Consider the following 15,383-nt stretch of genomic DNA (forward strand, 5'->3'; position numbering starts at 1 on the left):
CAATTTTCTCTCCATGACTCCATATTGTTTTCTCTCCTGTAGTTGAAAGAAAAAAAAAGTTCTAAAAAGTCCTACTCCTCCATGTCATTAAGAACATGGACAATTAGAAAGATATAAAGTCAGCCTTTAGATTTTTTGTTTGTTTTGTTTTTTAATTTATTTTTATTATTAGTTTCAGGTGTACAAAACGATGTAATAGTTAGACATATATACTCCTCACAAAGTGATAATCCCCTCCCCCAATCTACTACCCCTTTGACATCGAATATGGCTGTTACAGTTCCACTGACTCTATTCCTCATGCTGTATTCCACATAGTCAGGCTTTAGTTTTGACAAGGCAATATTCTGATCATCCTATGGTTATACTCATATCTAATCAACATTGATTGTCTCTTTAATGTTCTTCTATTTGTTAATTGTGGTAAGTTGGGCATTCTTTATACCTATCCTTCATGCAAACTTTAAGCTAAAAAGGAAAAATAATAATAATCTGGAAAAAACTAAGAAGGAAGTCTGAATATTGAGAGTATGTGTATTAAAATATCTAGAAATCTTCCAGAAAATTGATGTAAACCTAAGATGTACCATTGTAAGGTTGTATATCTATAAAGACACTTTATTCATAACTTTGAATTCAAAAATGAAAAATCCACAGATGTTTTTGTGAAATGTAGTATCTATTTTCACTTTATGCTAATTATGTTCTATACAATTTCCACCAGATGGGTTCGCATGCACAGTAGCTAATTCATGCCAACTGTCTTCAAGTACATTCTCTGGATTGCAGATAGGGTTTAGAGATCTCTTGGTGGTCTCAAATCTTCTTATTATTATTTATTCTTTTCAAACATTATTGTGATAGCTTAAATGTGATATGTTTGAACAAAAATGTATTCTATAGGAGTATTGTTGAAAAAGTTACACATACTTTTAAGCAGTTTAGACTCATAAATAAATTATTGTACATAATAAAGTAATCATGTCTGGGGAACTGAAGAAGTGGTTGCAATAAAGTTTCTGAAGTGTTTTCTAAATTAACCGAGTACTTCTTTTTCAGTAAAATTATGAGGGTCCTTTGCCTCCAATGAGTAGTAAAATAGTGAATATCTGATTTTTCAGGTTTAGGAATTCAGCTAAATTACTTAAAAACTTTGTTCTAACGTTTATTTGGTGTTTATTTTCTTTAAAAAAACATAATTGTGGTATATTTAGTATAATATCTTATTTTAAAAAGTATCAGAAGATACTTAATGATTAAGAAAAATACATATTCTCTTCAACTAAGGCATTGTTATCACATGGGTATTCACATAAACTTTCTTTTTATATTGTTTTTCCTTAGTGAAGAATTTTAATATAAATATTTCAAACTAATGTAAAAACAATGTTTTTATTTAAAGTCTAAATAGTAGTAAATCTTTTTAAGACCACATATTAAACATAGCTGTGATTGTATCTGCTCTTGACTAGGGTATAGAAATAAACACAGAAGAGAGACAAAGACTTCCAAGTAATAGGTGCCATGTCAGGAAATTATTTCTCTTAAGCCTTTTGTTTGTTTGTCTGCATATGATTAAGTATTTTGGTCATATGTAAGTATAATGGAAGTAAGAGCAATAATTCTCAATATCTTTTTAGTTGGAATTTGTCAAATTGTATTCTTGCAAAATTCTAGGGGAAAATATCTATCAGTACCTAATATCTTTCTAATGTTTTAATTTCAGGACTTTTAGTACATTTGGCTCCAATTTCTACTCTAGCTCTGTTTGTGCTTATTTGTTGTTTTACACTGATAGGAAATAGAGATATTGTGTAGCGATTCAGTTTTGATTTCTGTTTAAGTTCTTATCTCTAAAAAAAACAAAATATATGTTAAAATGTATATTTAACAAAAAATTGGTTTCTCCAAATAATTTCATAAAACTCTGTGTTTGATGTGTTTTCATTAAAATAAATTGCTGCTGTTTTGATTGTGATAGTTGTGTTAATTGGCAGTTAACTGGCATTTTGTGAACCTTACCAATGTCACAAAGATAATTTTCAGTTAAAAATATACTCTTCCATTTATAAACAAGGTGTGATTTGTTAGGGATATAAAAAGGGAGACTCATTTAGGGAGAATTTACACAAGGGAGTAAGTGGTAATATGTTTTATAATTACTTGAAAGTGATAAACTCTCAAATCTTCAAAAAAATACTATTTAATATTTAAAATATATCCAGTTTCTCCCTTTGCAAGGTAAAATTTAGCAAGAAACTTTACCTATTATTTACAAAATGACTTAGTTTTTTTAACTTGTTTGTTCAATTTTTAGTGATTTAGTGTACATAATTATTTTACCACTATGAATAGACATAAAATTAAATGAGATATATCTCAATGAGTGTTTTCCATATCAATATTTGTAACAATAAATACATGTTTGGGAATCAAAACAAATTTGAACTATTTCAGAGATTTTATTTCTCTTGTGGGTAATTTTTTAAGTATGGTAAAGCTTTCATTTTGTTTGTAAGTTTAATGGCTAAATGATTTGAGAAGTGTGGGGTGTTGCTAGCTGGTTCTAATGAAAACTGTTTACTGCTCAAGGTGATATTTGATTTTCTTTGTTCACTGGGTTATTTATTAATAAATATAGGAGGTGGATTTAAACCAAGAGATACAGATAGGTATAAGAACAATCCATTACATTTGTAATTTATGGGGTAGCAGTTTGAGGAAATGCCACATGCACACAAATACTTCTTCTTATACAATTTTCTCCCTTTAAGATTAAATGGTTGACAGGCTCATATATAGAGCTATTTTTAATCTTAAAACACAAACATAACCAGCAGAATAACACATCAGTTCCCACTGGTGCTTTATTATGGATTAGTGTCTCAGATTAGCCACCTGCCAATTGATGAACTTTTTAGAAAGGGGTGAAGGAAACATGGAGAGCGTCTGCATGGGACAAAGTTCAGGTATCAGAGTCAAGGGCCCTGGGAAGTCAAGGAAATAGCCTGAAGACCAGGGCCCCTAATGATGTGTTAGCACAAGGAGGGCTTGACACCAAGAGTGAACTTCCTCTATTTCATATTTTGAATCCAGCTGTTAAAATCATGGGATAAACTTAGGATAAAATAAGTATTCGTTGAGTTTATACATCTCCTGAAACATATCTGTAGATTAGGGAAGAATATTGCAAAAAAACCCACTATGGTTGCCATTTTATTCTTATAAAAGCCTAAGTAGTAATTCTCCTATCTTCATTTAACAAGTAATTGATTGAAAAATGTGTTAATGAATGATCTAAAGTGATACATGTAATCTAATCAACTATGAAAGACTTAAATAAACAGCTTAATATGAAATCAAGAGAAAGTTTGGGCCAGAGAAAATATAAAGTGGAATGACTACAATAATCAAGTGGTTATATTGAGCCCATGTTGAATAATTTTGTAGTTTAAAATTATGTATTAAATGTATAGTTAGATCAAACACACACACACACTCACTCACACACAGATATATTCAAAATTATACTAGCAAATCTGTTTTATTTGCTTATTTTCTAATGGAACAGGGTTACTATTTCAGAGTTATACGCATTTTCAGAAGGACATATTCATTTTACATAATTTCTATGCCCCTGTGCCAATCTGGATTTCATTATATATATATATAAAACTCCATTTACTTAAAATATTGATTTTGAAAAGGTCTCAGAAACCTAGCATTTTCTGACTCAAAAATCACTAGGAAAGTGCAGGTGATGACTAAAAAAGAGGAAATGAATTCACTATTGATGTTCATATTCATTGAACTCACTTTCAAGGATGTGCGGTTAGATTTTCTGGGGGACACTAAGTAAACGAAAAACTTCATCTCAGGCTCTGTTATTTTGTAGTTTGTGATTTCTTGGTAAACCACATAAATTCTGAGTTCCCCTTGCTTTATCAGCAAACTGGTTACCAATCTTCCATGGTTTCTGATAATAATTAAACATCATAATCTTGTAAAGGTACCTAGGACAACACCTAGCTGAAGCAAAGATCTCACTGTGCAGTAATTTAAATCTGAATTTGACCTCTATGCATCAGCTTCTTCCCCCCATCTATTTGGAGGAATAATACATATGGACCTAGAAAAAAATAAACAGAGAAACAAAATAAAACTGCAAAGGGTACAACATTGCAATTTTTTTAGTAATAAGCTAAAAGCATTTTAGAAAATTGGAAAAGACAAGATCTTTGTGTTTTACTTAAGGATGGACCTTAAAGGAAGTAGCACTTGATTGTGAAATGGTGGATTAACAACAAACGCATCAACAAAAATTCTAATCTTTTTCACTCGTTTTGTTAAATCATAAATTCTTAATATTTCTGGGATCCCAAATGAATGTGTGGATCATCTAGGAGGTGGGGAGTGAAAAAGAGAAGAATTATGGCATACTCACAAAATTTTACATACACTATTAGAGGTTTCACTGGAATCATTCTCCCTAAACTTCACTCATGGAAATAATCCTTGTAAACCTAGGCACTAGATTCAAAACCAATTAAAAACATTTTTGCCAAATTTCAGATTCTAGTGTCTTACACAACACAAGATATCATTAGTTGCTCAATGAGTATTATGGATCCAAATTAAACTATCCTGATATTATAGATTTTTCATCTCTGTCCCATTTGAAAATTGTCTTCTAAGCTACCCCTCTGTCCACATTAACCCATCTTCATAGACAAGTGTAATTCACTGCACAATCTAAGGCCTTTCACAAATACTCCCCAATCCTAGTATTATTTTACCTGGCACCATCATGAGAAATCCCATGAGGTCACCTTTCTTGAATTACAGTCAAAAGAAACAAAATCAAAACCAGACTTTAAATATATTATATTTGATTTCTGTAGTAACTCCAAAATGTTAATATTATTCTTGACTTCTGCTTCAATATAATGTTGATTTTATTTAGTTGTTTTTCTTTTTTTTTTTTTTTTATATTGTGGGTGTCATAGGCTGAAAGGGCTGCATGGATTTGAAGAAAACTATCAGATTGGCTAATGTAAAGAATACTCGTTCTCTGCAAAGAACCAGAAGATTCATACGAAACTGAATAACCTACTGATAAAATCTAACTATCAATGTTTAGGAGAGTTTATTATTTTTTATGTTGTTTTCCATGTTCAGTCTTTAATAGAAAAATTACCACAGTTCAGGTTATTTTCTATGAATTAATGGCTGGTCTCAGTTAATGGCCTCGCCTTCACTTCAGTCCATCACCCCAGAATGTTCCCCATGCCTCCTTCTTATTACTTAAACGTGCTCCTTTGTATAGTTTTATGGATCTTTCAGAAATACTGGTCTTCTTTCAGGGGAGAGGCAACTGGTCATATTTTAATAGTTTGGAGAGGAAGTTAGCACAATAATAAACTCTTATTGGAGAAACTCTTACATAGCTATCCTAGTAACTCCAGCTGTTTGGGCATCACTTTTTTTCATCATCATACTAATAACACCTAAAATGGAGATCATGTAAGCAATCCTATAGCTTATTTTGGTGCGTAGGTAATAGTAACGAGAAGAGTTAGCCTAGCAGAGATCTGACAGTCTAAAGACTACGACTAGGGCCTAGATTTTACCTCAAGAGTAGACAGACGTGTATTGTAGCATTATGGCATTTTGATTATGCATAATGAAAAATTCTGCAACCATGAATTCTTACTAAGGATGACTGTATAGTCATTCCTATTAGGATTCTTAGAAATCAAGAGTTTTATTTGGTTACTTTGGAGTGATTTATTGGGAATATGTGGTATTACTTAAAAGTAAAGAGGAAACTCAATAAACTCTTATGGCTGCTGATTATGACTTAGTTATGTCTGCAATTTTAAGGAGAATTTGGCTGTTATATTTTTGTAAGATCAAAAGACTGAGAAAGTAAGTCAGCAGTAGTGTTAAGAATTTAATTCATGTAGTAGATCACATTGCCTAAAAGAGGAATTATTCTTTAATAAGGTTTTTATTTCTCCTTTTCCAAAAGTTTCTTAAACTATATAAATAATAAGACTATTTAATACAATACATTCAACATTCAGTATGCCCAAATGCAGAAGAAAGTTCTATTTCATTGAATATCTACCTTACTTAGCCTCATTCCTATAAATGACCCGGATTTGAGAGATTAAAAAAAAAAAAAAAAAGCCATAGAAACAAAGCTTTTTACTCCCACATACTCCCTTGTCCTCACATAATGTTTTTGAAGCTGGGTTGGCTAAATTCTATGAACAACTGCTACATTCAATTTGAATTATTTAACTGCCTAAAACATTTATGTTTATTTTCTCCACATTGTTAACTTAGTTGAATGAAAGGATTGATTCAATTTTAATTGTTTTTCCTTTTTGTGTTTTATTTCTTCAGATATTTTTTTCCATCTGCATTGCTTTCTGGGGAGTAAGAAGCATGAGACAACTTGCCTCTGGCCTTTGGAAATAAGTTTGTACACAATTCTCTTGTTTTAATCAGTTGTCTACAGCCACAATATATTACTACTGACTATAAAAATAATTATCTTATATAGTAATTATATAAACCATTTATTTAATGAAAGGTAAATATGCTTATTTACTCTTGATTGCTTTCCACATTTATTATTTTCTATTAAAATAAAAGTCAGTTGCAGTTACTTTCCTTTATTGCTAGGGTTGAAAACAAATTATTTCAAATATAATGATGTTTTTAATATATCCACTGGTAACATCTAAGCCAATGGAAAAAGGAAAGGAGAAAACTTAAAGACAGTAAAACGAATGAAGAATTCATGTGCATTGACTTGACAACTTTTCCTTTTCTTTTTGCTAAAGTTGTAATTGTGTTCTGTGCCATTGAGTCTGCTACAACTCCTTGTGACTCTGAATGAGTGATGTGCATAATGTGCCGTCCTCAACAGCCCTGCTCAGCTCGTGGAGACTCAATTCTAGGGCTACTTTTATGAAGTCAATCCATCTCATCTTTGGACTTCCTCTTTTCCTACTGCCTTCTGTTTTTCCCAGCATTACTGTCTTTTCTAAAGAGCCCTGACTTCTCATAATGTGCCTGAAGTAGGACAACTTCAATTTTGTCAATTTTGCCTCCAGTGATGTTTCTGGCTTGATTTGCTCTAGGAACCACTTGTTCATGTTCCTGTTGGTCCAAGGTATCTATTTATCGAGCTCCCCTCTGACACCATATTTCAAAAGAACACTATTTGTTTTTTCTTATCAGTCTTCTTCACTGTCTAACTTTCACATCTCTACATAGTAATTGGGAATAAGAGGGTGTGGATGATCGGAGCCTTGATCTCTAATGACACATCTTTGCTCTCTTGATTATCTTTCCTCATTCTTCCATTGCTGCCCTGCTGTGTCTCAGCCTTCTCTTGCTTTCTTGGCTTCAGTTTCCATTTAAAGTGATAACTGAATCAAAGTAAGTAAAATATTTAACAATTTCAATGTCTTCATTGTCTATGTTGAAGTTGTATATTTCTTCTCTAGTCACGATTTTTGTCTTCTCAATGTTCAAACGCAGTCCTGCTTTGGCACTTTCTTCTTTCACTTTCATCAGAAGTCATTTCAGATCATTATTACTTTCTGTCAATAAGATGGTGTTATCTGTATATCTTAAGTTACTGCTATTTCTTCCATCAATTTTTACTTCTCCTTTCTCTCTGAGTCCACCCCAATTTTTCATACGATACATTTTGTGCACTGATTAAACAAATAGGGAGATAAAAATGCACCTTTTCTGACATCTTTGCTATATGAAACCATTCTACTAAAATTGTACTTACATGCATATTTGTCATCATAAAAAATGTGTAACATTAGTTGTCTACCTTAGATGACATTTACTTTAGAAAACCCCATAAACTAAGGAGCAACATTACAGAAAAAGACATCACTGAAATGAAAATGAATAGGATTTGTCAGAATTAGTTTATTCAACAGATTAATTTGTGTTACATATTTCTAATATGTTTGGTCAATTTCCAGATTTGGGGACATGCAGTGATTCAGTGTTATTTTAAAATATCCTGATAATGTTAATAAAACTCTTTAACTAAAATTGCCCCAGTCAGTGCGTGTACATTATTCATTGGGATTGTAAAAATCTGCCAACTGTTTCAAAACAAGGGAACTGACAAAGACAAGCAGGGTAAGGTTCAAAGAGGGAAAGACTGAAAACAGTTCAATTTTTTTTCTTCCCTTCTTCCAATATTTCTTAGATGGAAAGTTACAGTTTAAGTAATCAGAGTTATAAGCACTAAATCAATTAATACTGTCCTTCATTGAGCTTTGCCAATATTCATTGACACGATAAAGACACCAATCAGTTGGTTAACCTCATTTAAAAATATATGTCATTGAAGCTTTGAACAGAGAAAAATATGGAATATTAAAAGAATCATATTGCAGGTGTCTATGTGGACTCATGAGGCAGGCTTAAAGCACATTTGTTTTTCAAACTGGAAAAGCAGAGGGAGATTAAATTTTACATAAAAGACAAATTAACAAATTATCTCTCAGGCATCAGAGGTAGGACTTGGCCTGGCTTCATTCATCTGTTTATACTTCTTAATTTAACACAGAGTAGAGCAAACACTTAAACCCATAACAAACATTAAATCCTACTTTTGTCCCTACCAACAGTTCTTGCTGGACTTTGCACATAATAAAATCGTGTTAAAGCCGGGGGCCCTCTGCTGGCTTGAAATTGCTAAATTTTTAGCCTAAAATTTCTGAATACCCATATTCTACATCCTAAGGACTCTTCAGTCTATAGGTTACACCTTTCAGCAATGACAAAGAGAAGAAGGTTTCACAAATCTCTAACATAGGTTTTTAGTATGTCAGAATAATTTAATGGTTTCCCCATGAGTCATGTATAAATATTTACGTATGCTTGAGTATATGTGAATTTATACGAGTGGCCTCGAAATGAGGTTAATAGTGGAAATAAAGAATTCAAAAATGATAAAAGATGCTTTTATGGTAAAGTTCAGGTTGAAGTAAACTCAAATTTACCCATTCTCTTTTTTTCCTCTCAGCTATCCTTGCTGATTATAAATGATTCTCTTTTAGAAATGCAGACATTTTCAAGCTACAAATTTTCAGGCCTTTCAAAGTGGAGGTGATTCCCAGATAAGTTGTGTTCCCAGGTCCACTGTGTGTTAACTGGGTCATTTTGTTCTTCACCTTCAACCTTGTTAATTTTCCAGACCAGTTTTCTCTTGCCAAGGACTAATGCCTGATGGCAGATCATATAACTATTATTAATGTTGTAAATTGATCTTGAGTGATGCCATGTAATTTATGCATACTCTTGACTGGAAGCACTTTAACTCTCATGCTCTCAAGAGGAAACGCACTAAATATAGGTATCATGAATTACCACTTTGAATAAAAGGATGCAAACTGACTTTGCACATAATTGTAAATATCCTCAGGTTTACTAATCTACTAATAGGGATAGAGAGAAGGAAGATACCTTTGTTTATTGAGTCCTACTCAACTAGCATTATTGGATTTAGTCTCTAAAATCCTGGAAACAAAGTGCTGTTAATACCATTTTGCAGAAGAGAACTCTGAGGCTGAAGAGGTTAAGAAATTGCTCAGGCATGTAATGCATAATTGGTGGCCAAAAGAAAAATTCAAACCTCTGAAGTTCAACATCAAAGTCCATGATGTTTCTCCATTCCATGATATCATATATCCAAGGCAAATCTTTTAAAATATATAGGCTCGAGAGTTTAAGTTCAGAGTAGTTCCTATTCAATTTGATGTTCCAACATACAAAATAAAGCTCAGAGGAGGTACTTTAGTTATAGGATGGATTCATTCACTGGGTGAATGGGTACAGAATATCTAATCTTTCTAAGACTAGGTTTATTTATAGAATTGCTATATGTCTAAAATAAATCCATTCTTGTGCTTGATTTGATTTGTTGGAATTGCCTATTTCTTTAGCTCTTTTTCTTATATCACTTACTTTGCCTTTACCATGTTCTAATTATTTTTGTTAAACCTAATCATCTCATGGCCATGATATTTAGCAATGTGTGGATCTATAATTGTGTATCTGAAATTTAGTTAACCACCAAACTATATGAACCCTTGTTAAATTTAATATAACTAGCTTACATTATTGTTTAGAGAGGTGCTCAAATTTTACTTTACTGGTGGTAGACAATTCAGTCATTCAGTGTGGAATCTGAAATACAACTATTGAGTAGAACTCTTTAAAGTAAGGCATACACTATGGTGGACAGAAATGTGATTTATCAGAGAGCAATGGTAGTTAGAAAATGAGCTCCCTTTTTTATTCCTTCTCCTTTCTTTTTTACTTTTTGTATATTTGCAGCTTCCAGAATCCCAAGGAAAGATTCCATATACAGAGGCTAGTTTGGCTTTCAGAATCTTAAAACATTTTTTGATGCTCATCAGCATTATGAGCAGGCTGAGCTCCATTTTAAGCCTGCCTCAGTGAAAGAAAATTTAACAGAAAATGTTCTATCTAGTCTTATAGCATTTTTTAAATCACACTCTAGTCTGCCACCCTTTCTTCTCAATAGCATAACAAATTAAACTCTTCCCTCCCCAAAGACTCAGAAAATGTTATTAGCAAAAGAAACAAATAAGCAAGCATTGATACTTTCCTGGTGTGGGTTGTCTTCTTTTTGGAATTCCATGACTCTAATATCTCTCTAGTCAAAATTCCAACTATTCCAGAATCCCAGTATCCATCAATCATAAATTCAATCTTTCAATCCTTTCAATCCTTCCTTTGTTTTAGCAGCAACAGATCCAAAAATCTAACTTGCATATTTACATTACAGAAAACAGGAAGAAGTAGGCTTTGTCTTTATGCATTATGATTATCTGTGGATCTTTTTAAAAATGAAAATGCCTGGTAGGAACATTGGAATTTTGATTTAGTAAGAACACAAGCCTCAAAACCCAGTGTGATCATTGGATATTTCAGGTTTTGCATCAAAAAAAAAAAAAAAATGTGAGCACTGATCCTGACCATGTCTACGGTTCCTATAACTCTGACCTTCCAATGATCAGCTTATCCAAATTACTTCCATATTTTAAAGTAGTATAGCTACATTTCTTTTAAAACTATGATCAAATTTGGACTTTGATCAATAATGATTCAATGAGGTTTTATTTCAGCGTATGCTTATTGGAATCAAGCCAATGGGGACAAACTTCGAAGACAAGGGAACTATCACGGTATAGTACAAAAACTAAAATTCACCCTCATCCATTTAAGAATACTAGAACAATTAATAAACTCTAATTCTTACTTTACAGACATTCTTCTTCTTCTAATGCCTATGTGTGTTTTCTTTGCTTTCTCTATTTTATTCGCGTCCTTCCATTTCCTCTCCCTTACTTATCTTTTCTATTAATTTAAGTTAAAACTGTTTTACATGAAATGTAGTCTACCTTAACTTCTGATTTACTAGTTGATAAATTACTTCCTTGCCTTCTTTTCACTCTTTTGGAGTGAAAAATCTCAGGTAGTTCCTTAGTGAATATTTCCTCTCAAATGAAAAACAAACAAACAGATGTTCACTGAGTATATAGCCCTTGGAAATCTACACAAACAAGTCAGGAAATTCAGGTCATTGGATATATGTGAGTGTGGTCAGCCCTGTGGACCAGCAGTGAAAGTCCCAGAACACAAAAGGAAATTGCTTACTGTATCAGAAAAGCATTCAGGTTTTAAATGTATTATGAAATGTAAATGGTAAACAACATTTATTTAAGGAACTATTGCAGTATTTTTTTAGAAATGTAATCTATCGGGTTAAAAAATGCAACAAGAAATAGCTTTCCTTGTCTTTACTTCTCTGTACTGGAACATATGAGAGGCAAATATCAAATATAAAAGTTAGCTTTATTTGGGTATGTTGATGATTGAAATTCATAGCCACAACTCTGTGTCCTCAGGAGACCCCCCCCCCCATGTGCTGGGGAAGTGCTGCAGATGCAGCTGATAGTAGAGAGATTGCCCCTTAACATTCTATTGGCTGACAAATTCAGCCAGCAGTGATTGTAACACCAAGTTGAGTTGCCTTCCAGTTCTGTAATGGAATGGAGGCTTTGAAAATTTTATAGAATGGCAACTTATTTTCATAGGTCTTTGGAAATCAAAAAATAAATCCTAAAATAAGTCAAAATTGATCGGAATCTTTTCTCTCTTAGGGGATCTTGTGAACCCCTATTTGTAAATCCCTTTAATAATACAGGTCAATTTCCTCACGGTAGTTCTTACTACTCCCCTAATTCCTTGAAGACTTTTGCTGGTGGCTCATTGCCATTTTCTCCAATACTCCTCTTCCATAATTCTCAGTAATTCAGTATCCACATAAATTCTACTATTCTAGCATCTCAGTTCCTTGATTTTCTTGCCCCAATGATTGTGCTATCCACTTTACATAAGCCATGTTGTCATTAACAATAGCTGCAATTCTGCCATAGTCTCAAGTTCAAACATCCTACTGTCTCATAACTGCATCTTTCCTTTCCACCTCAGTATCTTTGGTACTCTACTGCCAATATTTGCCCCATTGAGACTTTTCTACCACTTCTCCATTGTCTCTCCCTTCCTCATGTATTTACTTACTTTTTTAGATCTTGAATTTCATGGCCAATCATTATAGTAGTTGTTTTGGTATTACTGAATCACAAAAGGAATTAAATCAAGCTGTCGGTCTGCTCTGTGTCTGCACTCTTATAGCTAAATGTGCATAGAGAAAAGCACACAACCACAAAACTGCTCCAGCTATCCATGATTACATACCCCAAGTGAGCTCTTAATTCCATCTAGCAATCATATGACACTTTACAGTCCTATTCACTCTGCTATGGTCCTTGATGACTGTTTCATGCTCTACAAACTTTCAACATGTCTTTACTCTTGTTTAATGACCTAGTTCCTTATTTCATTGAAGAAAAATGAAAATGTTAGAAATCATCAAGAAGAACTTCATCTAATATACCATCTAACCCTGTTCCTATTAATGAGCTCTTCCTACTCTAAAATAGGGCTAAACTCTATGCTTGCAACCCCAGTTCCCATCCACCCGAGCTTACTCAGATATAGCTTCTGTAATTCTCAATTTTCCTCTGTCTACTGGATCATTCCTAACAACATACAAAAATACTGTTATTTTTTCCCCAACTTTAAAAAAAAAAGTTACTTCATTCCTTCTTTGCTTTCAGTTAGCAGTATTTACTCTATTGCTTTACCTTAAATTTCCTTCAGAGAGTTATCTATAATCTTTTTTTCCAGCTTCTCTCCTTCCATTTTTCCCTTGGACACACTCTAATTGGCTCATGCCACCCCACTGCTCCGTTGAAATTGCTCTTGTAAAAGTCAGCACAACACCCATTGTTGTTAAATCCAATGGCCAGTTAACAGCCGTTATTTTACTTGACTCTTCAGCTACGTTTGACACTGTTACCACACTGTCCTCCTTAAAATACTTTCTGCTCTCAGTTTACAGGACAATTCACTCACCTAATTATTCTCTGGACTGACAGCTTCCCGTTGCTGGATTTTCTCATCTCCTTATCTCCTAATCCTCTCAGTGTTCAGGTATAGAACTCTATCCTTGACCATTCTTAATTGTCTACACTCACTAGCTGGATGTCATCATCCAATCTAGCTAGATGTTATCATCCAATCTCATAGTACTCACACCATCTATAGGCTGAATACCCCAGATGTATATCTTTGGCCGATAATCCCCCTTTAATTACAAAATTACAAAACTTGTACCCTATTGAGTTTGACTCTTCAAATACAGTAATTAAAAAAAATCTCACGTAGCATTTACTATGTGCCACACACTATTTGTTGTATTTTACATGTCTTTTTACATTGTATTTTACTCATTTAATCCTCACAACAACCTTCTGAGGTAGATAGTATTACCCACTTTTCAGCTGGAAAAACTGAATGGGAGAGAGATTAAACAACTCATAGAAGATCACACAACTAGCAGTGGAAATGCCAGAATTTGAACCAGGATTTTGGTTCCAGAATCTATACTGTCATTCTTTATAGCTATGCTGTACCACCTCTCATATTAGACATAATTGTCATGGGATCCTCTTTTTCTCTCATACCTCACCCAACAAACATCCAGTGATATGAGTTGAATGACCCTCAAAATATATTCAGAACTTCATTGCTTATTACATCCCTTCAACCTGCACCACTTTCGTTCAAGCCACTATCATTTCTTCTTAATATTATACCTCAAAATTCGTTTCACTTTTTCTAACTTGCTTCTCTTTAGTCTATTTTCAGAATGCAACTAGAATAATTCTGTTAAGATATACCATATAATAGTAATCTTCTTCTTAAAACCATTCTATGGCTACTTATTTCACTCAGAGTAAAAACTAACACATGCACTACAATATGTAAAATCTTACATTGTCTTGACTCTTCATATTACTTCTCTGAATCTGTCTCCTACAGCCCTCAGCCCTCACCCACTTCTCTCCAGCCACTCTGGACTCCTCATCTTTCAGATTTCCCTGAACCTGCCTCAGAAATTTATACTCACTGTTTCATCTGCCTGGAATGTCTTTGTCCAGATGTTTGCATTACGGGTTCAATTGTGTCCCCCCAAATTCATATGTTCAAGTCTTAACCCCTTCTCCCACCTAAAAATGTGCCCTTATTTGGAAATAGGGTTGTTACAGATGTAATTAGTTAAGATGAGGTTATATGAGAGTAGCATGGACCTTAACTCAATATGACTGGTGTCCTTATAAAATGTGGAAGTTTGAGCAAATACACATACAGGGAGAATGTAATGTTAAAATGAAGGCAGAAATCGAAGTGATGTATCCACCAAAGAACAACAAAGATTGTCAGCAAACTACCAGAAGCTAGAATATGGAACATATTCTGTCTTAAAGCTTCAGAAGAAACAGACCTTGCTGACAACTTCATCTTGGACCTCTAGCCACGAGAACCCTGAGACAATAAATTTCTGTTTAAGCCTACCAGTTTGTGGCACATTATTACAGTAGCCCTAGCAAACTAATGCATTTTGTATGATTTGTTCTCCCATCTCACCTGGTCTTTAATCAAACGCCATGTTCTCAATGTAGTCTTCTCTCACTAAAATTTCACACACACACACACACACACACACACACACACACACACAGCCCAAAAGAGTATTCTATATTTGTCTCCTTATTACTTATGTAACATGCTTTTGTTTTGTTTATTTTTCTTGTTTATTTTGTTTTCTCTACCAAGTGTCCATGAGAGCAGGAATTTGTTTTTTTTACAGTACTGTTTCCCCAGTAATTCAAATA

The 15,383-nt window shown here is 33.4% G+C and overlaps 1 protein-coding gene across 1 annotated transcript in view; it reads left to right on the plus strand.

Annotated features, from left to right (window-relative positions):
- AGMO (alkylglycerol monooxygenase) overlaps positions 1-11,020 on the plus strand; it is a 310,424-nt gene extending 299,404 nt beyond the window's left edge. The window contains exon 13 of the mRNA XM_081079360.1: positions 6,412-11,020. Coding sequence (XP_080935486.1) covers positions 6,412-6,486 — 75 coding nt within the window. The 3' untranslated portion in view covers positions 6,487-11,020. The remainder of the gene's footprint in view (positions 1-6,411) is intronic.
- The last annotated feature ends 4,363 nt before the right edge of the window (positions 11,021-15,383 follow it).

This window comes from Rhinolophus hipposideros, assembly GCF_964194185.1.
Source record: "Rhinolophus hipposideros genome assembly, chromosome: 18".
NCBI lineage: Eukaryota > Metazoa > Chordata > Mammalia > Chiroptera > Rhinolophidae > Rhinolophus > Rhinolophus hipposideros.